The 25213-nt window shown below is 51.4% G+C and overlaps 1 protein-coding gene across 1 annotated transcript in view; it reads left to right on the top strand.

The window, feature by feature from the left end:
• The window catches only part of dock1 (dedicator of cytokinesis 1), a 164341-nt gene that overhangs the window by 26067 nt on the left and 113061 nt on the right, over positions 1-25213 (top strand). The window contains exons 7-18 of the mRNA XM_056577277.1: positions 1239-1374; positions 3201-3358; positions 4070-4151; positions 4965-5100; positions 8724-8796; positions 10994-11073; positions 14263-14388; positions 15892-16016; positions 19083-19181; positions 19964-20036; positions 23713-23816; positions 24498-24681. Coding sequence (XP_056433252.1) covers positions 1239-1374; positions 3201-3358; positions 4070-4151; positions 4965-5100; positions 8724-8796; positions 10994-11073; positions 14263-14388; positions 15892-16016; positions 19083-19181; positions 19964-20036; positions 23713-23816; positions 24498-24681 — 1376 coding nt within the window. The remainder of the gene's footprint in view (positions 1-1238; positions 1375-3200; positions 3359-4069; positions 4152-4964; positions 5101-8723; positions 8797-10993; positions 11074-14262; positions 14389-15891; positions 16017-19082; positions 19182-19963; positions 20037-23712; positions 23817-24497; positions 24682-25213) is intronic.

Genomic DNA, 25213 nt, shown 5'->3' with positions numbered 1-25213 from the left:
CTGCGTCTGACTTTCTGTCTGTAAGGCTGTCGCTCTCTGTCTCTCGGTCTGTCAGTCTGTCTCTCTCTGTCTGTCAGTCTGTCTCTCTCTGTCTGTCAGTCTGTCCCTCTCTGTCTGTCAGTCTGTCTCTCCCTATTATTACCTACAAGCATGGCTCTCCCGTTCTTGTTCCTCTCTACATCGTCTCCCTGCACCACTTCCACTAAGACACTGTGGGTGTGTGTGTGTGTGTGTGTGTGCGTGTGCGCACCTGCCTCTGAATGTGTGTCTGTCTGCCTGGCTCTCTGTCTGTCTGTCTGCATGTCTCTCTCTTTCTTCCTCTGTGTACATGAGAGTGTTTGTGTGTGTGTCTTTCTTCCTCTGTGTGTGTGTGTCAGTCTGCCTGCCTCTTTTTGTGTTTGTTTGTGCGTCTTTCTTCTTCTGTGTGTGAGCGTGTGTCTTTCCTCCTGTGTGTGTGTCTTTGAGCCGCCTCTCTAATCTGGCTTCAAGCCAGACCATCTCCTTTGACCTTCAGAAAGCAAGTGTTCTCACGTCACTGTGGCTAGCGTTGTCCGCCTGTCTGTCTTCTCTCTCTGTTTTTGTCTTTCTCTGTCAGTCCGTCTTTTTCGGTCCGGATGTCTGTCTGTCTCTTACTCTCTAGGTGTGTGTGTGTGTGTGTGTGTGTGTGTGTGTGTGTGTGTGTGTGTGTGTGTGTGTGTGTGTGTGTGTGTGTGTGTGTGTGTGTGTGTGTGTGTGTGTGTGTGTGTGTGTGTGTGTGTGTGTGTGGTTTATAGGCCTAGGCGACTGGGGTTAGTCTTTTGCATAAACACCTTCACACATCCGTGCGCTGCCAATATTGTGACTCACTGGTCCACGCACTCGTATATTAACATATTTATCTTTGCTTCCTGCTGTGATGTATGCTCTTACTCAATATGTTATGGGAATATAATTGACTTAATCGGTTTCTCTCTTTTTTTTTATCTCTCAAGTGTGATAACGCATATTCAGCGTATGCATTAATACTTCCACTTAATATGAATAGGCATTCGCAGAACACGAGATCCCATTAAAGTATATATCTGACCTGTGGTTTTAAATTAATTCACCGCTTTTCCTGAAACCCTACAGATTTACAATAATGAAGATTCACAATCTCATCACAATTAAACATCCAGAACAAACGTGCGCCGGGGTTCTGATCCGCGTGGGTTCTGCTCCCCCCCCACCCCCCCCCCCCCCCCCCCCCCTCTTCCCAGGTACCTGGATCTGGACCTGGTGGTCCGGGACAAGGATGGGAACATCCTGGACCCTGAGACCACCAGCACCGTCAGCCTCTTCAGGGCCCACGAGGCCGCCTCCAAACAGATAGAGGACCGCATCCAGGAGGAGAGGGTGAGGCCGCGGCCCAGCCTGCCTCTCTGCCTGACTGCCTCTCTGCCTGGCTGCCTCTCTCTCTCTCTGCCTCTCTGTCTGACTGCCTGTCTGTTTCTCTGCCCCACTGCCTCGCTGCCTGTCTGTCTCTGCCTCTCTGTCTGTCTGCCTCCCACCCTTTCTGCCTCTGCCTGTCTCTACCTCTCTGCCTCTCTTTCTCTCTAGCTCCCTGCCCCTCTGTCTCTGTCTCTCTGCCTCTCTGCCTCTCTACCTCTCCGTCTCCCCCCTCTCTCCGTCCCCCCCTCTCCGTCCCCCCCTCTCTGTCTCCCCCCTCTCTGTCTCCCCCCCAGGCTGGTGGCGTGAGTACGGGTGAAGGGAGGTGGTAATGATTCATCCTCCCTCCCAACGCGCTGCGTGAGCGGGTGATGTGATCTGAGGACGTCTCTCCCTGCAGGCTCCCCCTCAGCCTACTGGAGTCAGGGCAGAAAGGAGGGAGGGAGGGAGGGAGGGAGGGTTAGATTAGAGCAGGGGAAATTAAGAAGGGGGGGGGGGGGGACGTCGGAACGAGACACAAGTTTGAGTTTTATGTTTTTGAAGGGCGTCGGGAAGATTGAATAATAGATTCCCTCTCCGTCTGTCTCGCTGTCTCTGCGTATTGCACCGTGTCAGATGTGACGCAGCGCAGCACTTACATCTAACATTAAAGGTTCTGTCCAGGCGATCTCCCTCTCCACCTCCCTCTCCACCTCTCTCCCTCTGCCTCTCTCCCTCTCTCCCTCTGCCTCTCTCCCTCTCTCCCTCTGCCTCTCTCCCTCTCTCCCTCTGCCTCTCTCCCTCTGCCTCTCTCCCTCTGCCTCTCTCCCTCTCTCCCTCTGCCTCTCTCCCTCTGCCTCTCCACCTCTCTCCCTCTGCCTCTCTCCCTCTCTCCCTCTGCCTCTCTCCCTCTCTCCCTCTGCCTCTCTCCCTCTGCCTCTCTCCCTCTGCCTCTCTCCCTCTCTCCCTCTGCCTCTCTCCCTCTGCCTCTCTCCCTCTCTCCCTCTGCCTCTCTCCCTCTGCCTCTCTGCCTCTCTCCCTCTGCCTCTCTCCCTCTCTCCCTCTGCCTCTCTCCCTCTCTCCCTCTGCCTCTCTCCCTCTGCCTCTCTCCTACTGCTTCTCTGCCTCTCTCCCTTCCTCTCTCTGCTTCTTTCCCTGCCTCTCACCTCCTCACTCCCTCTGCCCCTCTCCGTCACTCTTTCCCTCCCTCTCTCTCTCTCTCTCTCCCTCTGCTTCTCTCCCTATCTCCCTGTGCCTTTCTCCCTCTCCCTCTCTGCCTCGCTCCCCTTCTCTTCCCCTCTTCCCCTCTCTCTCCCTCTCTCTCTCTCTCTCCCTCTGCTTCTCTGCCTCTCTCCCTGTGCCTTTCTACCTCTCCCTCTCTGCCTCGCTCCCCTTCTCTTCCCCTCTTACCCTCTCGCTCTCTCTCCCTCTCTCCCCCTCCCTCTCTCCAATTCTCGTCCTCTGTCTCCCCAATAGAATGATGGCTCCTTTTTATTCATCCTGTCGCCCGCCTTCATCAAACAGTCAGTTTGAGTTAGAGGCAGCGATGGATAACTGATAACACAGCAAGGTGTTCACCACATCGCCGCCCTCCACTCGTTCTCCTCTTCCTATTGCCGGCGCTGCTGTCCTTCTCAGGGAGTCCGGGTTGTGTCAAAAACACAAGGATCGTGATTGAGGCGAGATGATGGTGCCTGTCGTTGAAAGTACTAACTATGACAACATGCCCCACCCCTCTCTCTCTCTCTCTCTCTCTCTCTCTCTCTCTCTCTCTCTCTCTCTCTCTCTCTCTCTCCCCCACTCCCCACCCCCAGTCCCAGAAGCAGAACATCGATCTGAGCCGGCAGGCCAAGTTCGCGTCCACGCCGTCGTTCGCGCTCTTCGTCACGCTGAAGAACGTGGTGTGTAAGATCGGCGAGGACGCCGAGGTGCTGATGTCCCTCTACGACCCCATGGACTCCAAGTTCGTCAGGTACGTAAGCACACGCACATACACACGCACACACTTATTGAGTCTGTGGGTGCGGACGCCTCTTAAGTTGGTTCGGCTCCCAAACTTTTTTGATGACTAGCGCTCTATGAAGTATTGATGCCCTCATTTTGTTACATTATTAAGCGTGAGTTGAGTGCATGCCATTGTGATGAGGCTGCTCAACACTGTCATTTAAACTCTGTACTGGCGTACTTCGGGTTCCTGCTAGTCATGATGACCCCCCCCCCCCCCCCCCCCCCCCCCGAACACGCTTTACTATCTAGGCTACATGGACTTTCACGGACGGAAGGAAGCCTTTTCATTTTAGGGGTTTTATTTATTTAACGCTCACCTGCCAAACCCATTCAGCCGTACTTTCTGAGGCAAAAACCGGTACGGCTCAGCGCGTCCACGTGCAACAAGACAGCTCTTCCACCTGTTCCTCTCTGATCTCCGAGTGAACCGTGGCAAGGAGAGCCGCTTTGTTCTGGGACGTTTCCCCGGCCTCCAGGGAGGTTCATGCGTGTTCTGGAAGTTTCCCCGTCGACGGCACTTGTGGCTGAACCCCCTGCGGCGGTTTTGGTTGCGGTGTGGAGGTGGCATTACGTTATTCAAGTTATGTTTTGAACAGATGGAATGTAAGGGCCATTTTCTTATTTCGCTCTCTCTCTCTCCCTCTCTCCATCCCTCTTGTCCTTCCTCCCTCCTCAGTGAGAACTACCTGGTGAAGTGGTCCAGCTCTGGTCTGGTCAAAGACATAGACCAGCTTCATAACCTGCGGGCAGTATTCACGGTGAGTCAGGGATTGTGTGTGTGTGTGTGTGTGTGTGTGTGTGTGTGTGTGTGTGTGTGTGTGTGTGTGTGTGTGTGTGTGTGTGTGTGTGTGTGTGTGTGTGTGTGTGTGTGTGTGTGTGTGTGTGTGTGTGTGTGTAAGATGCATGTTGTGGTCTTCTGTTCTTTCAGCCATGTTATGGGAGGCTGACTACGGTGACTGTACATTTGCCAAGTGTGTGCGTGCCACCTCTGGCTTGTATAACTCTAGGGTTCAACAGAACTCCAGACTCTTCGAGAAAGAATAAACCATAAATCAACGTGTAGTCGATGCTGTCGACGGAGTGATTTTAAAATGGGGCGTTAGGCGTAGCCGTAGTGTAAGGCGGCTGAGAGAGACTGTTCTGGACCGAGTGGGGTTCAGGGAAGCCCACCAGCACCCCGGCCGCGGCCCAGTGTTGAAACACTGGCTAAATCGACCAGTGGAACCTGTGTGTGTGTGTGAGCGTAAATGTGTGTGTGTGTGTGTGTGAGCGTAAATGTGTGTGTGTGTGAGCGTAAATGTGTGTGTGTGTGTGTATGTATGTGTGTGTGTGTGTGTGTCTCTAACGTCTCTCTCTCTCTCTGTTCCTATGTCTCTAACGTCTCTCTCTCTCTCTCTCTGTTCCTATGTCTCTAACGTCTCTCTCTCTATGCCTCTAACGTCTCTCTCTCTCTCTATGCCTCTAACGTCTCTCTCTCTCTCTCTCTCTGTGTCTCTAACATCTCTCTCTCTCTCTGTTCCTATGTCTCTAACGTCTCTCTCTCTCTCTGTTCCTATGTGTCCCGCCCTTAGGACCTGGGCAGTGAGGACCTGAAGAGGGACAGGATCAGCTTTGTGTGTCAGATCGTCCGTGTCGGACGCATGGAGCTCAGGGACAACAACACCAAGAAGCTGACCTCGGGGCTGCGGAGGCCCTTCGGCGTGGCAGGTAGACCACAAAGACACAGATATAGATCTATACGTAAGGGATAATGCCCGACGAGGTGTCCATTATCAGGAATTAATGGACGACGCGGAGGTGTGAACCGTCCGACACGCAGCGGCCATTAATTCCTGATAATGGCCACCTCGAAGGCCATTATCCCTCTTATACCACGGTCACTTGCCAAAGAAAATAAATTATGAGCATTCATTTATATTTCCATGTGTTTTACAATCCACATTTTTCACAAGTCATAACTTTGTTTCCCTGGTAACGCCTGAGGGTTTGATTAATTCCTGGAACAACCATTACCCTCCCGTAAGGTTCTTATGCAACGGATTGTTGTTCACTACACCAGTAATTAGGACGGACCTTAGCTACGACTTGGCAACGGGAGGTATTCTAGTCCGTCGGCTTTGACTGCACTGCCGTTGCTATGGTTACTCATTTTTGAGACAGGCTGATACGATACGCCAGCTAGCGCATTAATTGAGAACGGTGAACAGACAATTTGACTGGGACTACTTAGCAGGTGTCCGTATATCAGGAGTTAATGCACCCCCTTCAGCCAATCAGAATCGAGCATTTACCCAGACTGGAATAAATATAGATATACTTGTAGACATATGCATATTAGGGCTTGGCAAGGTTCAAAGTCTTAATTCAGATTATTTGCATAGTATTGGTAAATTAACTCGCGATTGATCACGCTTTTAAAATTATATTTTAAATCCATTCCAGGTGAAGTTAAATGAGATTATCAAAAGGAATGAGACATTATCATTCGTACCAAATATACTTAATAAGCCAAAACTAGACCAAGTGATCTCGAGAGTTTTATTGACTCACTCAGTGTGGGTTGAATATGAAACACCACAGATTTGGGAATTGTTAGCAGGCTGTCACTTACTGCAAGAGTAATCAGGCAGTCACTTGCTGCAAGTGTAATTTAATGTAAAGTAATAATTTCTGATATGAATGTTGAAATTCTGTGGGCAAAACCTCACAAAATAAGTAAAAAAATTAAATAAAAGAGAGCGTGCCAATTTGTATTAATCAAGTTAAAATAAGATTGCGTTAACATATAATTGACGTGTTAACTTGCCCAGCCCTGATATATACATATAGAGAGAGATATACAGATAGATATATAAATAGATATGGATATAGATAGATACATAGCTAGATAGATATATAGAGATAGTTATTTTTCATATTTTTCAGAAAAATTAAAGCCTGATTTTGGGTCGAAGTAGCGGTAAAACAGGGTTATATGTTTAAAAATCTAACTTGAGTAAAACCCTGAAAGGTTTGACAGATGTGGAAAACAAGGCATCTTTAATGTTGAAAGCAATTCATTTAGAGGCAACACAATGTCTTCTTCGTATTTTTACTCGGTTATGAAGAGGTGCCAAGGTTTCCGTTACTCACAAGCTGTCACTGTAGATGAGCATACAGGCTTTATCGTGATGGCATTACAAACTTCATGTTTTATCACTCAAAACGAATCACTGATAAAGGCACAATCTTTCTTCTTTGAAGTCTTTGTGTTTTGCAAACTCGACCTGTAAGCCGCTCGGGAAAATAATCCACAGCAAGTGTTTTGGTTCTTAAAATCTAATACAAATCGCAGCTTATTTTCCCGAAAGACACAGTACATTTATGTTTATGTTTTTTACAGAGTATTGCCATAAAGGTATAAAAAATCTTTTTATACCTTTAGTTCCCATGATACGGACGTTTCCTGAATATTCAGTATCTATGGAGGCAGAGAGAGGGTCATGGATTATAGCGTTATTCCGGATCAACGCAATACAATTTCCTGTCTTACTTCCTATGATCTGTGAACGCCCGTTATCCGTCTTCGGAGCAAGAGAAATAAGAATATGACAAGAAGAAGAAGAAGAAGAAGAACGTAGACAAAGAGAATAAATACAGAGTTTTGATGAAGTCTTTGACAATGCGATATCCGAAACATAACGGAAAAGGACATTCCTCTTAGCAGAATTCCCTTTTCTTCCTTTTTTTTTTTTAATACCGGTAGTTATTTTTTGTTTGATCAATTTCATTTTTTTTTTAATTGATCAATCTATGAATCCTGATTTGTAAGCTTACATCACCCACATGTTGGGGGCACACTGCAGAACAATTAGCCCAGATTCCGTGCCTGATTTCCCCTTCTTACTCCGGTCATTGAAGGCCTGACTGGAAGTGTGGTGTGTGCTGACAAACTCATCCCCTCCACACACTCATCCAACAAAACAGTAAATGTATCTTCATCCATCCTCAAGCGTGTGTCTCTCCAATTTTCCCCATTAGATGAATCGTCTAGTGTGCGCCAGGCATTACTTTAGTTTGACCAGAGCTTGTACCAACACATTGGAGTTCTGGACTCCCAGCCCACACACCCTGGTGGAGGAACAAAAGCATTGCAGACCCGTTAGAAGACGACTAGTCACTTCAGGTGTCAGAGGAAAGGTCTTCACACATGTCTGGACTTTCTTCCTTTATCTGTGGGACTGAAGACGGAACATAAACTCGTTCTAAGCGCAGGAGGCAAACTGGTCAAGACTGGTGTGCACTCACATTGCAACACTGTGTGTGTGTGAGAAAGAGCCACACAGAGAGTAAACGTGAGTGACTTCTCACGGTCATCTCAGCTGTCAGTCGAAGGGTCTTCACACAGGTCTGGACTTCCTGCTTTGGCCCGGGAGACTGAAGAACACAACCTCGTTCTTCCAGAGGTGTGTGTTGGTATTTACGTCCAGAGAGCTCTCCTTCAAATATGGAGGAATCAGTAATTAGGGCGCTCACTTCTTAGTTGTGGAACATATAAATCATGGACGGGCCGGTGTGATTTTTGGCGAAAACCCCAAGATATCCGTCTGAATAAAAAAAGCCGGCCTTCGGAATTAGATTTGTAGCCGACGGGAACGCCGCCAAACACATCATAAACTAATCCTGTTGGCGCTCTGCCCTCACTGCTCCGAGAGACAGAATTACTCCCTGTTTTCTGTCTCTCTTCCTCCTGACTTTTCCTCATTTTTACGGAACGACGTTCCCGATCGAACACGCCAGTGTCCGGTCTTCTGAAGTTCCCCTGAGTGGCGTGCGAGGCGCATCAGTGATTAAGGGCTTTATGGTGAGGGGTGACCTCTGACCTCCAGGCCGTCTGCTAACCGCCTCGTGTCTCTGTCAGGCTGCTGGGGGACGAGGAGATAAACCGTGTGTGTGTGTGTGTGTGTGTGTGTGTGTGTGTGTGTGTGTGTCACCCCCCTCCCTGACTGAGGCTCTGTGGTCCTGTATTCGTACTGCCGGTTCTGCTTGTATTTATAAATGTAAAAGTACCAAAGTCCCCATGACACCCTTCAGGAACCCCCCTGGGAAACGCGTCCCCCATCCGGGGAACTTGGTCTCAGGAACCAGGCCTGTGCTGTCCCTGTAGCTCTCTCAATGTTCGGATTCTGATGCGCTTCTCAATGCTTAACTCAGTCTCCGTCTCTCTCTCTGTCTCTGTCTCTGTCTCTGTTTCTGTCTCTCTCTGTCTCTGTCAATGTCCGTTTCTTTGCGTCTCTCTCTATTTTTCTGTCTGTCTCTCTGTCTCTATCTCTATGTCTCTCTCTCAATAGTAATGGATGTCACAGACATCATAACAGGCAAGATGGACGATGAGGACAAGCAGCACTTCATACCCTTCCAGCCGTGAGTACAACCCTGCGTGTTCTGTTAATTTACGTGTGTTCATGTACTTCTTTTTTTGTGTGTGCATTTATGTATTCATTAACCTCTGTGTGTGTGTGTGTGTGTGTGTGTTCATTAACTTGTGTGCAAGTATGCGATCATTAACCCATCAAGAAGCTTAAATTCATTCATCTGTGTGTGGATTGTCTTCATGTTGTGTGCTAACTTGTTTTTCTAACAAGTGTGTATTTGTTTGTGTGTGAGCGTACATGTTTGTGTCTGCATGCATTACATCAAATTAAATTGCATTTAATTTATTACATTTATTTAACCGAACCCTTGGTCCAAAGCGACTTCGAATGAACGCATTCAAGGAAAATATTCAACCCTGAAGAGCCATAATCATTTGAATACATAAAATGCATCAAATAGGCAAACTGCTTCAAGGGCTCCATTTTTGGATTTGCGTGTGCGTATTTGTGACCATGTGGGTGTGTATGTGACCATGTGTGTGTGTACGTGCGACCGTGTGTGTGTGCGCCAGCCTCTGGTGTGTAGTCGGGGATGCTTGACAACTGATTAGTGGGGTCTGAAGGAGCCCTCTACCTATTCCCTGCTGACTCAATTAAGACGATCTCATTAAGTGTTGCCATTCTAGTAGGAAGGCACTTGCAGCCTTTTCCTTCACGGGACTTCTGCATAATTGGAAATGCGTTTGGATACAGCCCTCACGGGCAGATTACCCCAGTAACCAGCCTTATCCGTTGCTACAAATCAGTCTGGCCACGTTTAGGGGAAATAATGTGTTTCGGCATAAGGGTTTTTTCGTGGTCAGGCCTGAGTTTTACTAGTGCAGATAAATGGAGAATGAAAAGGGGAGGTAATGGTTTAAAAAGCTAATCCCAGATCCCTGCACCTGAGAGAATGCTGTTGTCTTGAGCGGGGACATGGACAGGAAGTAAGCGCCTACAGCAAATGTGTATTGTGGATGCTGCGTTGCTGTTTTGTTTAAGCCATTGGCCCTGAAGTACAGACTTGGAAGGTAGTTATCGAGCAGAAATAGCATTGAATATAGCCAGGGGCTTCCTGCTTTAGAAAACCTGCACTTGGTTGACCTAGTTCTTTATTGGAGCTGCATTCTCAGGAATCGCTGCTATAAACTAATATTCAAACATTGTGTAAGGTTTGTTTCTACATAATTCTAGTGGAACTCTGCTGGGCTGCTCAGACTTTTTAAAATCCCTCAGTACATCAAATTCTCTACCTTTTTTAGTTGAAACAAATCCTTACCCTCGAATGAACTCAGGAATTGCTGCTATCAACTAATATTGAAACATTGTGTATGGTACAAAAATTCTGTACCTTTTTTAATTGAAACCAATCCCCACTCTAATGAACGCCAGCTGCTGCTCTGCTGTCCGTTTCTGGAGCCGGTTTGAAGGCATCTCGCTTAGCTCGAGTCCCCATCGGTCTCTCCTCCGTTCCTCCTCTCGTTGGACATGGCACATCTCACTTGCTGCTCTCATGATTCCCCTCCTTCGCCTCTGTTCCTTATTCCCTCGCTCCCAGTTGCCAGGCATCTGGTGCCCCTGCAAAGTACATCTGCTCTCTTCTGTGCTGCTGTATTGTGCTTGTCTCAGACAATCTGGACCCCCCCCGTCTCCCCCCTAAAGTCTTGTTCTAGCTTGTCAAAGTCCCGGGGCATTTGTAACACATCAGCACTCCCTAGGTGTGCAGTCCCCTAGGGTCAAAGGTCATCTTGTGGTTGGATTGAGCTTTATTCTCTCTCGGTACCAGGGATCTTAACGTTTGCAGAATCGGTGGCGTTTCCTCAACGATGTTCTCTGTTTCTGACGTTTTCCGTCCTACCTCACTGCTAACTCACTGCGTCTGCCATGATGTGCGCCTCTCTGCTTGTGTGTGTGTGTGTGTGTGTGTGTGTCTCTCTCTCTGTATGCCTGTCTGTCTGCTTTTGTGTCTCAGTCTCTCTCTCTGTCTCCGTCTCTCTTGTTGTCTCACTCTCTTTGTCTCTTTGTTTCAAGCTCTCTGTCTGTCTGTCTGTCTGTCTGTCTGTCTGTCTGTCTGTCTGTCTGTCTGTCTGTCTGTCTGTCTGTCTGTCTGTCTGTCTGTCTGTCTACATTGTCTTGTCCCTTTCATCCTAACTTTGTCCCTAATCCTCCCCTCCCAATGTCCCGTCCCCGTCCCGTCCCTCCCCCAGGGTGGCGGGGGAGAACGACTTCCTCCAGACCGTCATCAACAAGGTCATCGCTGCCAAGGAGGTCAACCACAAGGGCCAAGGTACGGCGCGCCCTGCGCACACGTTATACATGTTATCAATATATTTGTTGTAGATTTAACATGTTATTATATGATGACATATTATACCACCATTGCAGGCCGTTTGGAAAATCTGCCTCTTCTGACATCTAGCTGGACCTGCTTACAGGTGTGATGTCAGAAGAGGCAGATTTTCAAAACGGCTCATAACAGCTAATCACACTCCCACCTGGGGGTATAATCTGTCACCTCTAAGGACAGGTGTGGTGGTCATTCTGACTGCTAGTCCACAAAAGACAAAACTTAATTCCATAAATAAATGACCAAAGCCTGTTGTCGTATGTCAACAATATCAACGTATCACTTTGTGAAGACCTGAACTGTTGGTGAAAAACACTCAATATATATTGAATGTATGAATTAAATAGTGCCAAGCCCTTCATCACAAATTCAAACTGCACACAAACAACCTTTAACTGTGTGTGCTCACTCCAACTGATGGTAAGAAAAACTGAAACTTTTACAAAGCAAATCATCTATGTTTGGTAATTAAAACGAAGAGGTTGGAGAGGCTGCAGAAGAAGTAGCAGTAGGGCTGTAGTACTGAGCTTTTGTGTTTCTAGAAGGGTTGGATGTTTTCAACCGGACAATCTCGATAAGAACCCCAGTTTCCAGCATCGAGTCCACACTGAATCAATACCTGCTCCATCTCCAGTCCCATTCATGGCTATTTCTGGAAGATGAATCCCGCCTTCTAACTAATTCATCTGTGAGAAGCTTGAGCTGCTAGGGGTTGAGATGTTCCGAGCAAAGGTACATCTGCATATGTTTTATGGAAGATGGGAAGGGAAGGATCCTGCAGAAGGAGGGAGCTCTCTCCCCCCGTTGAGGTGCCGCTCGTAGGAAGAGCCCAGACTACAGATGAGTTCCACCCAGTGAGGCAGAGGCAGACTGTTCATTAGTAGGGATGGATGAGAGCGGGGGTGTGGGTGGCTGCCGTGCAGAGCCACAGACGACGCTCCCTGCATGGCAACATCAAGGACAGGAACTTGATGCAGAGTGAAATGTAGAGCGACGCCGCATGACGTGCGTTCTGAGCTCGGAGGAGCACCAGGCGACTGTTCTGCTGACAGCCCAGGAACCAGACAAACATTGCAGTTAGCAGAAGTAGTCCACGGCGGAGATGACCCAGGGATCTTTGTTGGCTCGGGAGACGGATCAATATGATCAGCTTCAAGCAGGCTCGGTATGTACTCGAGCTGATTGGTCAAGCTGAACCAATACGCTGCGTGTGACGTATGGTCCTACCCTATATGGGATCACAAGAATCTCAGGCGTGCACGGGTTCTGCTAATGACGGTGCGCCCTCATGCAGACGGAGACGTCTGAGAGCCATCAGTGTCTAGCGGGAGGAAGCAGGAGGGCAGCTGTACACGCACGTCCAACTCCCGAGTCGGTACATCGTGTCCTGCTCCCAACGTGTTTATTTTCACCAACGCTGAATAATTCTGCTCACATTCGGACTCTCCGTCCACGCCTGACGCCAAGCAAGGACGTGAAGATGGCGGAGAAGGGGGGGCCCCAGAAATAAGGACGAGCCTCTTTATTCCAGGCGACGCTCCGTGAGTCTATTTGTGGGACGATCCCGCCTGCCTCCGCTGTTCTGTCATGTCCCATGAATGCTACCTGGGTACTTGTCAGGTCGGCTCAGGCCAGGCAGGGGGGAGCAGCAGGGCCAAACCCCCCCTCCCCCCCCCCCCCCCTAGAGCAGACGCGTGTCCGTGTTACTGCACGAGGGACGGCATGCATCCACCTCTTTCTCTCTTTTTCCGTTCTTGTAGGTACCATTGAAGAGCTTTTATTTGAGTGTAGTTTGTTTAGAAGTGGCGTTGTCATGGCGTTCCGCCCCCCTGTGGTCCTTTGGTGCATGTCCTCCCCTCTCTCTCCCCCATACCGTCCCGTCTATCTCACTCTATTAAAGCATAAAAATGCAAAAAATATATCTTTAAAGAAGTACCGTTGTCATCAGTCCGCAAACATTTGGATCCCCAAACCTTCCCCATGAAGCGGTGGTGAGGAGATGGAGCAGGGAGGGAGGGGGCCGTCTTTCAGTTGTTTACTTTTAAAATTGAACCCTGCTCCCCCCCGACCCCCCCCCCCCCCCCCCCCCCTCTCCACAACTCCCAAACCGAACGTAACGCACCATTTATAACTCCTTGCGCTCCGTCGCTCCGAGTCGACCGGCCGTCATCACTCCTGCCGCTCCGTGATGTGGAATACAGAGCGGCCCCCCGACTTCCTGAGCCGTGTCCGGGCCGTCGTTAAAGCCTCCCTCCCCCCCCCCCCCCGCCGCCGCCGCCGCCGCCGCCGCCGCCGCCGGGAGACATCAGAGCGGCGCGGCGGCGGTGCTAAATTGAGAAGAAAATACGACCCAGAAAAGTCGCCCCACAGGTCCTTTGTCTCAGCATTAGCGGGGAGCTCAGACAGACCCCCCCCCCAGCGTGGGGGTCCGACGTCGTTCCCTGTGCAATTATTTGACTCTGGAAATTGCCACTGTTTTGCTCCGGCGCAATTTGATATGTGGCGGAAAATGGGACCTTTTTTTTTTCGAAACAAACCGGTGTTAACCGGAGCCGTTGGGAGCTGAACCGCGGGTTAAAGAACCGTGTTTTTGAGCATGTTTCGGAAAAAATACAATGTAATCCTTCCTGCCAGTCTCTTTCCCTTGCCCAATTATTTCTTGTTTGTTTACGTGATTTTATTTAACGACCGAGATGATTCTATTTACTGAACCGCCCCGGGCTCCTACCTTTGGCTTTCTCGTCTCCGCACTTTGCTTCTGTTCTTTCTCTCTCTCGCTCTGATTGGTATTGTTCTCACTCTCTCATCTCCTCGCTCTCGCTCTCGCTCTCGCTCTCTCTCACTCTCTCTCGCTCTGATTGGGATTGTTCTCACTCTCTCATCTCCTCTGTCTCTCTCACTCATCTCCACTCTCGCTTAGGTATGTCTGTGTGTTCTGCCTCTCATCTCCTTTCTCTGTCTCTGTCTCATCTACTCTCTCCCCTCTGTCCTGCCTCTCTCATCTCCCCTGTCCTCGTTTTGTCCTCTCTCTGCCCTGGGTCGTGGGGGGAGCGGTTCAGTGTGTTCCTCCCCGGGGCTCGGTGCCTCTCTCCGGTGAGTGTGTCTGAGTTGCCCTGTGGTTGACTGCAGGCCTGTGGGTGACTCTGAAGCGGCTGCCCGGGGACATCCACCAGATCAGGAAGGACTTCCCCCACCTGGTGGACCGCACCACCGCCGTGGCCCGCAAGATGGGCTTCCCCGAGATCATCATGCCAGGTGCACACACACACACACGCACGCAAGCACACACGCAAGCACTCAAACACGCACACACGCAAGCACACACAGACGGAAACTCATTCCATCGACACTCACACATACACTCCGACAATGCGCACACATGTGCCACCTTCCGGCATGATGGCGCACACACACTCGGCTACCACCGCCACCCCTAGTCCACCAACACACACACACACCTGAACTCCACCAACGCACACACACACACACACACACACACACACACACACACACACACACACACACACACACACACACACACACACACACACACACACGCGCACTCCACCAACACACGCACTCCACCATCACAGACACACAGACATACACACAGACACACACAAACACAAACCAACACACACACACACGCACCAACACACGCAGTCCACCAACACACGCACACACACACACCTGCAGTCCACTAACACACGCACACACACACACCTGCAGTCCACACACACACACACACACACACACACACACACACACACACACACACACACACACACACACACACACACACACACACACACACACACACACACACACACACACACACACACACACACACACCTGCACTCCACCAACACGCACCCACACATCAACAAAATACACACACACGCCAAATTGTCATCCCTGTTGATTGTGGGGACACGCAGAGCTCCACGCCTCCCGCCCACCTGGGGGGGGTTTAATGACAGCGCTGCGATCATTCAAGGTGCCCGAGTACCATTTAGTGTGCGTATTAAATCAGCACCACAACAAGCCTTCTCATGGGCACGACCAATGCCGCTCAATCCGCCTGTGGTTGCCGTCGTGAGCCATTACCTCCCGGAAGCTCTTCATTAGGTGTCCTGTGGTAATCTATGCAGTGTTTTTCCCTCTTTATTCTGGTTCTGGCACAGAAGCCCCCTTTCCACCCTCGTTGTTATTACATGAACACCAGGCCAGGGTCGGTCCTAACGACCTCACGCGGCCGGGGTGATTCCTAATGACCTCACCCAACCGGGGTCGGTCTTAACGACCTCATTAGGTCGGAGGTCGGTCCTAACGACCTCACCCGACCGGGGTGATTCCTAACGACCTCACCCAACCGGGGTCGGTCTTAACGACCTCATTAGGCCGGGGTCGGTCTTAACGACCTCACCCGACCGGGGTCGGTCTTAACGACCTCACCCGACCGGGGTCGGTCCTAACGACCTCACCCGACCGGGTTCGGTCCTAACGACATCACCAGGCCGGGTTCGGTCCTAACGACATCACCAGGTCCGGTCCTAACGACCTCATCAGGCCGGGTTCGGTCTTAACGACATCACCAGGCCGGAGGTCGGTCCTAACGACCTCACCAGGCCGGGTTCGGTCTTAACGACCTCACCAGGCCGGATGTCGGTCCTAACGACCTCATCAGGCCGGGTTCGGTCTTAACGACATCACCAGGCCGGGGTCGGCCCTAATGCCCCTGCCCCTCTCCTCTCTTAGGGGACGTGAGGAACGACATCTACGTCACTCTGGTCCAGGGGGAGTTCGACAAGGGCAGCAAGACCACGCCCAAGAACGTGGAGGTCACCATGTCGGTGTACGACGAGGACGGCAAGAAGCTGGAGGTAAGTCCGGGGCCGTCGCCAAGGCAACCATTTACCGCCTTCATGTCGGGGTTCGGGGGCCAAGGGATGTGTATTTCATATTCATATTCTTTCCCCCCTGTAGTCTTGTCAAATCAAACCTTTTTTACCGCCTTAGACCGGGTGCAGTGTTGGTTCTGACTGCTTCAGACAATCGGTTGTGTTATGGGCCCAATGGGGTGGGAGTGACCGGCCCCCACACTTTAAACCAAAACGTCTGGAAGAAATACCTTTAGAACCGTGTTGCTGACTTTATGCATGTATCGCTGAATGGATTGGCTCTGTTGACAAGGCGCCAATCGAATTTTTTAAAAGTGCCGATCTAATATTGATCAGTTCTGTTTGTTCCTAGCCCGACCTATAAGCTGCCTCTATTGCCCCCATCATGCTCGGGGATTGACTGGCTCTAATGGCCACTAACCCTGCCTCTAATGTCTCATGAAGGAGGCCAGGGGGTCAGGGGGGGGTGTGTGTGTGTGTGTGCGTGTGCGTGCGTGCGTGCGTGCGCTATTGGGATGTATTTCTGGGCACGTGGAACGGGTGAATCATGATTGGTTGAATTTTTATGTATTTTTCATATGCTATGTGTACTTTTCGGTACACTTGAACAGACAAGCTACGGACGCGTTATCGGAAGGCTGTTCCTTCACCAGAACGCTGGGAATGTCGCTCCAGAATAAGAGGTGGTACACAGTGTTTGTATGCAGCGCGGTGCGTTCCGTTGTGATTGGATTCAGACGGCCGTGGCCCTGATTAAGGAGCATCGATCCCAGCTGCTGGCGCTCCTGGGGACGGCCTCACGGCTGCGTGCGTGTCCTTGTAGCGGACACATTTACACACACGTGCGCGTACATAGGTGCTCACACACACAGACCACTGGGGGGGCTGTTTTCACCTGTAATTGGCCAAACTTACCGCGGCGTAATTTCGGCACAAGGAAGTTCTGCTAGAAGCGAGAGGATGAGGAGGATGACACTTCTGATGAGCAGCCCATCTGATAACACACACACGTAGGTAGACACACAGGTACACACAGCCACACACTAACGCACTCACACACAGGTAGACACACAAGTACACACACACACACACACACACACACACACACACACACACACACACACACACACACACACACACACACACACACACACACACACACACACACACACACACACACAGGTAGACACACAGGTAGACACACAGCCACACACTAACTCACACACACACACACACACACACACACACACACACACACACACACACACACACACACACACACACACACACACACACACACACAGGTAGACGCTTGCCCCTTCTGCCCGTTGCTATGGCAACATCTGGCTCACGGCCACACACTGTCCTCCCCCTCGTGACCTCCGCTGTTCCCGAACAGGGAGGGGGGGGGGGGGGGGGCTGCCAATACCTTGGCAAGAGAGATGCGTCCTTTCAGCAGATATTGGTTCAGAAATACTTTGAACTTGGTGTCACCTCCCTCCCCCACTCGCAATGTCCAACGAGCCAACCCGCTCCGCTCCTCCCCCTCTCCCTCCTCTCCCCCCTCCCCCATTGGTCGTCCTTCCCGTCATTGTGTGTCTGCCCTTGACCGCTCTCTCAATGTTGGGTCTTGTTCTGTGTGAAGTGTAACGAGGCATGGTGGATGGCGCCGCGATGCCCGCCAAGGTTTTGCGCAGGGCCGGAGTTTACAGCGCAGGTGTGGGCGCTCTGATTGGAAACTCGACCCACTTGAGTTCAATGCAGACACACACCCTTGGGTTGTAAGTACAATAGGGGCAAAGTGGTAGGATTATATATTGAGCAGCCATGGGTAAGATGTGTTGCAAGTGGATTTGCAGACTGGCCTCATTCACACCGTCAGCCCCCGTAACGGTTTGGTGCGAAGCCTAAATAAAAGTTTAACCCCATCTTAGAGAGAGGAGACGACTGGTCCTTTTCAGGGGGGCTGGACCTCCCGCTAAATAAGGTCTAACACCCCCCCCCCCCCCCCCCCCCCCCCTCTCCCAGGCGGGGTCGTTAAGCACGGAGGGGGACCACAAGTCAGTCCCGTTATTCCTCATAATTGCTGGTTGTCAGAATCCATTAGAGCAGCAGAGGCTGCAGCTCTGGGGACCGACGGGAGAGAGACCCTGAATATCACTGGACTCTACCACTATGACCTACAGTGGGGGACCCCAGAGGGAGGGAGGGAGGGAGACCCTCTATAAACACAGACTCTGACCTACTGTGGGGGACACCCTAGGCGGGAGGTAAGGGTGGGTTTTGTTCAGCTAATTGCTTCTGGCAACGACCTAATGGCTTCACCTGGACCCCCGTATAGCCAGCTGGTCAAGCCCCCAAGGGTCCCCCCACCCCCCCCCCCCACCCCCCTCCCCAATATCTCCCCACCCCTCCGCCTCTTCCCTGGGTCTTATAGGGCTTCAATATTTAATTTCTCATTTAGTTCTCTGTTTCCACTCCACTTGTCTGTCTGTCTGTCTGTCTGTCTGTCTGTCTGTCTGTCTGTCTGTCTGTCTGTCTGTCTGTCTGTCTGTCTGTCTGTCTGTCTGTCTGTCTGTCTGTCTGTCTGTCTGTCTGTCTGTCTGTCTGTCTGTCTGTCTGTCTGTCTGTCTGTCTGTCTGTCTGTCATGCACAGAGCAGCCAATATATATGTTTGGATGTACTGACTCAACTCACCTGTTCAGACTTCAGAGTTCACCTCGCAATTAATGTATGTTGTACATCCTGGCACTAAAAAATAGTACTTGGCGTCGTGTTGCATACAGGGACTGGGATTGATGGGAGCAATGGGAGCAATTGTTAGTGCTTGGCACTTGGCTCCAGGAACATCCTTACTGTACTGACGGAGATATATTGTTAATCTTTCTTCTGACAGACGTTCTTTTTGTAAGTCGCCTTTGATAAAGGTGTCTTCTACATGTAAATGTGCTGTGATGTCACACAGGAGGTGCAGACGGTCTGGCAGTGTCTCGGGACAGCCCCGAGTGTGGGTCTCACCATGTCGTCTCTCTTCCCTCCCCTCTCCAGAACGTCATCTTCCCGGGGGCCGGAGACGAGGGGCTTCACGAGTACAAGTCGGTCATCTACTACCAGGTCAAGCAGCCGCGCTGGTTTGAAACCATCAAGGTGCGTGGTTACTGGGAGAACGATGGCCAACGCATACAGGGCGTCCTTCTGCATGGGTTCATTTGTAGTCGTTTTTTTTCACGTTGCGTTTTCAATATATTTTTATATCTTTGACACAGACACTCACTTACTCACCCTCTCACTTCCTCACTCTCTCACTCACTGACCCTCTTACTCATTCTCTCTCTTACTCACTCACTCACTCACTCACTAATTCACTCTCTTACACTCTCTCTCTCTTACTCACTCACTCTAAATCATTGGTTCTCAAAGTGCGGCCCGCGGGTCAATGGCGGCCCGCAGAAAAATTCCTGGCGGCCCGCAATGACGTACAGGGAAAAAAAACACTTTTTTTTTTCTTTTTTTATTTATTATTATATATATACAAAAATAAATAAATATAAAGAGAAAAGTTTCCATTTGTTAGTTTTAATCCGACTGCACATTACTTTGAAAGGATGAACCTCATTTGACCTCACACCCAGAGGTCCACGGTGCAATGTTTTTTTTCACCACTGGGATGCTGACGGCGTTTCCCGCCTAATTTTTTTTCCTTCGGCCCTCAGTCAAATTTTGGGTTCCTAAATTGGCCCTCAGCTGTCAATACTTTGAGAACCCCTGCTCTAAATCAATCACTCACCCACCCTCTCTCTTCTACGTAGACGATTAGTTTAATATTTCCCCCTTAATGGGGCCGGCCCTCTCTGTCACCCTAACCCCCCTGTGTTTTGCTCTGTTGTCCCTGGCGCTGGGCTCACATGGTTCCCCTCTCGTGTCCCCAGGTGGCCATCCCCATCGAGGACGTGAACCGCAGCCACCTGCGCTTCACCTTCCGCCACCGCTCCTCCCAGGACTGTGAGTACCCACGCAGCGCCACCGTGTGAGGGGCCATCATCGCGGCCCGCCACTCTACACCCCGACACACACGACGGAGGACGTTCAGTCACAGCAGAGGCGTCGCACTATGATACATGAACTGGAGCCCCGCACACGCTCTCCCCCTCATGTCTCTCACTCTCCCTACCCCCCTCTTTCTCTCACTTGCTTCCTCACCCTCCCTCTGCCTGTCTCTCTCCCTCTATCGCTCTCTCTATCCCCCTCTTTGTCTCTCTTGCTTCCTCACCCTCCCTCTGCCTGTCTCTCTCCCTCTATCGCTCTCTCTATCCCCCTCTTTCTCTCACTTGCTTCCTCACCCTCCCTCTGCCTGTCTCTCTCCCTCTATCGCTCTCCCTACCCCCCTCTTTCTCTCACTTGCTTCCTCACCCTCCCTCTGCCTGTCTCTCTCCCTCTATCGCTCTCTCTATTCCCCTCTTTCTCTCACTCTCTCCCCGTCCGTCTTTGTTTCTCTCTCTCTCTCTGTCTCTGTCTCTGTCTCTCTCCCTCTCCCTTTCCCTCTCTCCTTCCCTCTCTCTCCCTCCCCTCCATTACATGAACCAGTTCTAATAGCCCACCGTACATCAGGTGCCATCAGTTAGGGGGCCTGTCCCCCCTCCAGATGGCCGGGGAGAATCACCTACTGACGGTCCCCTTCTGTTGGGCTGAGGACTGTGGGGACAGCAGGGCCGCCCATCAGGCCAGCAGCATCCTTCAGCATTTAGCTAAACGCTTCATTTAAAATATGTGGAGGTAGGACGTTGAGGGAGGGGTGAGGCGTGGCAGAGCCAGGGAGGGGGGGGGTGCCCTGGTGGATACAGGTAGGGGGGGTGACCTGGTAGACCCAGGGAGGGGGCGTGGCCTGGTGGACCCAGGGAGGGGGCGTGGCCTGGTGGAGCCAGAGCGCCATCTGGCCGCAGCAGAGTCTGTGTTGTCCCAATAGCAGCAAGCCCCCCCCTGCCCATGTTGTCTCACCGGCAGAAGGTGCAACCCCCACCCCCCCACCCCCCACAGCCTTGTTGTCCCAACAGCAGCAGGCACGCAGCTCCGGGGCTGCTGGGAGATTAATGTCTATTTATTCATTTTTCCTCCGGAAAGTCTGTCAGCAGCACTGCTCCCCGACGGAGAGAGCAATCCATTACCCCCGCCGCCGCCGCGCAAGGTGTTCCTCGACAGGAAGAGAAAGCATCACTATTAGCGTAAATATATATAGATATAATATATTGAGACCGTTTTTAAAAGGCAATCTGCAATGCAGCGCTTTTTACCGAAGCCCTGTTCATTGCGGTGCCGGTTGGGGGGGGGGGGGGGGGGGAACTGAGTCGACACAAACCTCCGCCCGCAGAGAGCCTCGCTCCACCCTGTGACCCCGCCCTCCACCCCTCCACCCCCCCATAGCGGCAGCTCCCTGGCAGAGACAGACGCACTCACTCCTCCCCGCTATGAGAGCGGGTGAATCGCTGTACTCTGGCTGTGAGAACGCCCTCTACGAGGAACCAGCAGAGCGAGCGGGACCTGGAGGAGGTTCTAAAGGCATGAGGCGGACCCGGTAAAAAACTGTAGACAAGGGAAAGAACGGTTCTGTGGAGCGCGGGGGGGGGGTTTGACCAAGTCCACGTGCGTCCACGATGACGCGGGCGCTACGCCGGTCAGCGAGCGCTCTGATGGCGTCTTCGGCCGTGAGGCCGCGTCTCGTTGAACTGGTGCACCAGAAGTCCCTCAAAGGTTGCGCCCGTGTCGGCTCTGATCTGCCGTTGCCGCCTCTGTGTATATGCTCGGGGTTTCGGGTGTTGTATAGCAGACGTAGCTCAGAGCCCAGGCACTATGGAGGGCCTGTGGCGCTCACCTCTGTGAGTCTGCTGGAGTTTGGGTGGTGTAGGGAAGACGTAGCACTATGGAGGGGCCTCTGACGCTCGCCCTGAATCTGCTGGCGTCTGGGTGGTGTAGACGTCGCATTATGGAGGTATCGTGACTCTCACCTCTGTGATCTGCTGGAGTCTGGGTGGTGTAGAGTGTCTGGGTGGTGTAGAGTGTCTGGGTGGTGTCTGGGTGGTGTAGCCGTAGCAGTACGGAGGTACAGCGTCCCTGCAGCCGTCTCCCCTCCGTCCCTCATCAGGTGCGACGGCTGCCTTTCGTTAACGACGACACTCAGAGTAACAAGAAACAAGAACAAAAAAGAAGCCTCCTTCTTGTCTTTTATTCCCCCTTTTGGAGGTCGCTGCATACATTTCCCTCCATGGGGGGTCGCGGGCCGTCTCTCCGTTCACCTCCACCGGCGTCTCTCCCGAGCGATGATTCAGTGCCAGGCCTGGGTCGCAGTGTGGTGAACGGGGGGCATTAATGCAGATGGTATGCATGGGATGTCTGGGTTGAATCACTCCTCCGTGCGTGCGGACGTCGGAGTCTGTTCAGCCTTGAGGATGATCTGTGCCACGCAGTACACGCGAAATACCCCCTCCGCCTCCCTGTCTCCCCCCTCCCTCCCCCAAACACACTCAGACATGCACGCACACATCGCCATGGTGCTGCGCAAACATATCGGTGTGTCACTTACCTTAACTAATGTGCAGTGCCAAGCGCTCCGTGAAATGACGCCGCTACTTATTATCTCTGCGTATAAATATTAGATTCCTTCTCTCCGTCTTACATGTTCAGCGCTTCGCGAGCGTGGCCTGGATGTCGGAGACGGAAAGTTTTATGACTCGGTCGTTTTCTGTGCCACAGTTATTTGGATGACTCTTTAACAAACTTTTGATAAACTACTGTTTAACTCTTGAAGCCCATGATTAAAACACATGCACAGACACAGCACACGCACGCACACAGTGAAATAACACAGGGTAATAACAACTTGCTCTCAAATGATGGACGACGATCGCTGTTTCATTCCAGCCATGGAAAGAACAGACCAGAAGCTGCGAAATTGTTAAAAACACCCAAATTATTAGTGCCACACCACAACGTCGTATTGAGACGCACACACGCTCACAGCTCTCCCAAGCTGTCTGCCTCCTTCCATGAGGATGACACTGAGGCCCTGGTAAGGTTATCCTGAGGGCTGACTAAGCAGTAACACACCAGGAATGGCAACCTACTGGTTGGTTTTTCCAAGGACTTTCCTCTGGACTCATCACTTCGGCCTGATATTGCTCCTAGTCTGGTCTCTAACTCCAGCTGTGAGCTGCAACACCTTCGTACATTGACGCACACGCAAGTGAAACGCTCTATTAGAGTTACAATTATAACGCAATGTACCAGCAGGGGCTGCTAACCCGATGCTCCTTGGAGCTGCGAAGAGCAGGTTGGAGGTTTGTTCCACTTCTTGTTCGGCTGCCACGGGTAGGTCGCTGATAATGGGAGAGCAAACCCATAACCTCTCGGCTGGGGTTATAGCCACTACACTACCCCGTTGTCTCTCCTGGGGTTCAGCTTCAGTTCTAACCCGTGTGCTCTCTCTCTCTCTCTCTCTCTCTCTCTCTCTCTCTCTCTCTCTCTCTCTCTCTCTCTCTCTCTCTCTCTCTCTCTCTCTCTCTCTCTCTCTCTCTCTCTCTCTCTCTCTCTCTCTCTCTCTCTCTCTCTCTCTCTCTCTCTCTCTCTCTCTCTCTCTCTCTCTCTCTCTCTCTCTCTCTCTCTCTCTCTCTCTCTCTCTCTCTCACAGCCAAAGACAAATCGGAGAAGATCTTCGCCCTGTCCTTCGTGAAGCTAATGCGCTACGACGGCACCACGCTCAGGGATGGCGAGCACGACCTCATCGTGTACAAGGTAATCCATTACGGTCCGGGTCGCTCTGGATCTCCGGCCGTCAGCCCCATCCCCGCCGTCGCCCCGGTCCTGTCGCACGGCGACGTGATCACCATGGCGATGAGACGCAGTGCTGACAGTGTCCTGTTCCATTCGGGGGGGGGCGGGTGAAGGAGGCTGGACACGGTGCCTGTGTGTGTGTGGCGCTGTCCGGCTCCAACACCGATACTGTGTATCCCCATATGTGTCTTGATGATTCATGTCTGTCCATCATTCTTAATCAAAGGGATGACCTGAGAATTCACGAGCTGATTTACAATTAACTCTGAATCTTGTTTGCCTTCTGCTGCAGTATTTCCTGCCAGCTGGCTATTGGTGATGTCTTTTGGTTTTTGTATTTCTGCTTCCAATAATGGATGTTCATCAGTGAACCGCTTGGTTTACTGTCTTTATTAGTCAATTTAAAGTATTTAAGACAAATATAACCCCCTAAAAAAATCATAATAAACAAAGCTTTTCTTCGTTTTTGCTGCAAAGCATACACACGCTTACAATCCGTGTACTTGTATACCAGTCAGATTCTGACCGTGAGTTGACCGGGCTGCACTGCCGCGTTAACATAAAGCCTCAACAGGGTCAACATGTTGGATATAACGCCCCCCCCCCCCCCCCCCCCCCCCCCCCTCCCTCCATCTGTGGCAGGCGGAGGCCAAGAAACTGGAGGAGCTGTCCCTGTACCTGAACCTGCCCGCCACCAAGCTGGAGCTGGAGGAGAAGGGCTACCTGGCCACGGGCAAGAGCAACCACAACCTGGGCAACTGCACCATCAGCAAGGACTCCTTCCAGATCGCCACGCTGGTCTGCTCCACCAAGCTCACCCAGAACGGTACGTCAGCAGCAGAGCGGGTCCCGGGTTTAGATCTTAATACTGTCCAGCCCTAACCCTGGTGAAACTGCCCCCCTTAGTTCAAACTTTGTTTGAACTTGTTTTCTTTTTTCAAACTTAAATGTTACATAATATAAAAGTGCCTAGAAAATTGTGGAAAAGTGCCAGTTACAGTCCACTGGAATGAAGCAGTCTGACTGCCTGCGGAAAGAAGCTCCGCCTCAGTCCCTTAGCGAGGAATCCGGCACCCAGAGCCCTTAACGTGGTGGGTTTGGGGCATACCACCCCCTCATCCACTGCCAGCTTGCCAGCAGCAGGGCTGCTGCCGATCGCTCTCGACTCACCGGCTGTCACCGGCCAGACCGTAATGGTCCAGCTGCGGCCGACGGAGTGAGGGATGTGTAACCAGTGTGATGGGCAGTGCTGCCGCCGGGCGGCCGGGCCCTGGGCTGGCGTTGGAGCAAGGCACGCGTCGATTTGTAATTGTTGCTTCAGAGAGGCTGGCGAGAGGAATCTAGCTTTTGCGCGCGGA

The sequence above is a fragment of the Gadus chalcogrammus genome, chromosome 18, assembly GCF_026213295.1.
Source record: "Gadus chalcogrammus isolate NIFS_2021 chromosome 18, NIFS_Gcha_1.0, whole genome shotgun sequence".
Taxonomy (NCBI): Eukaryota; Metazoa; Chordata; class Actinopteri; order Gadiformes; family Gadidae; genus Gadus; species Gadus chalcogrammus.
Note: the sequence above shows the minus strand (reverse complement) of the source record. Positions and strands in the feature narration are given on the sequence as shown.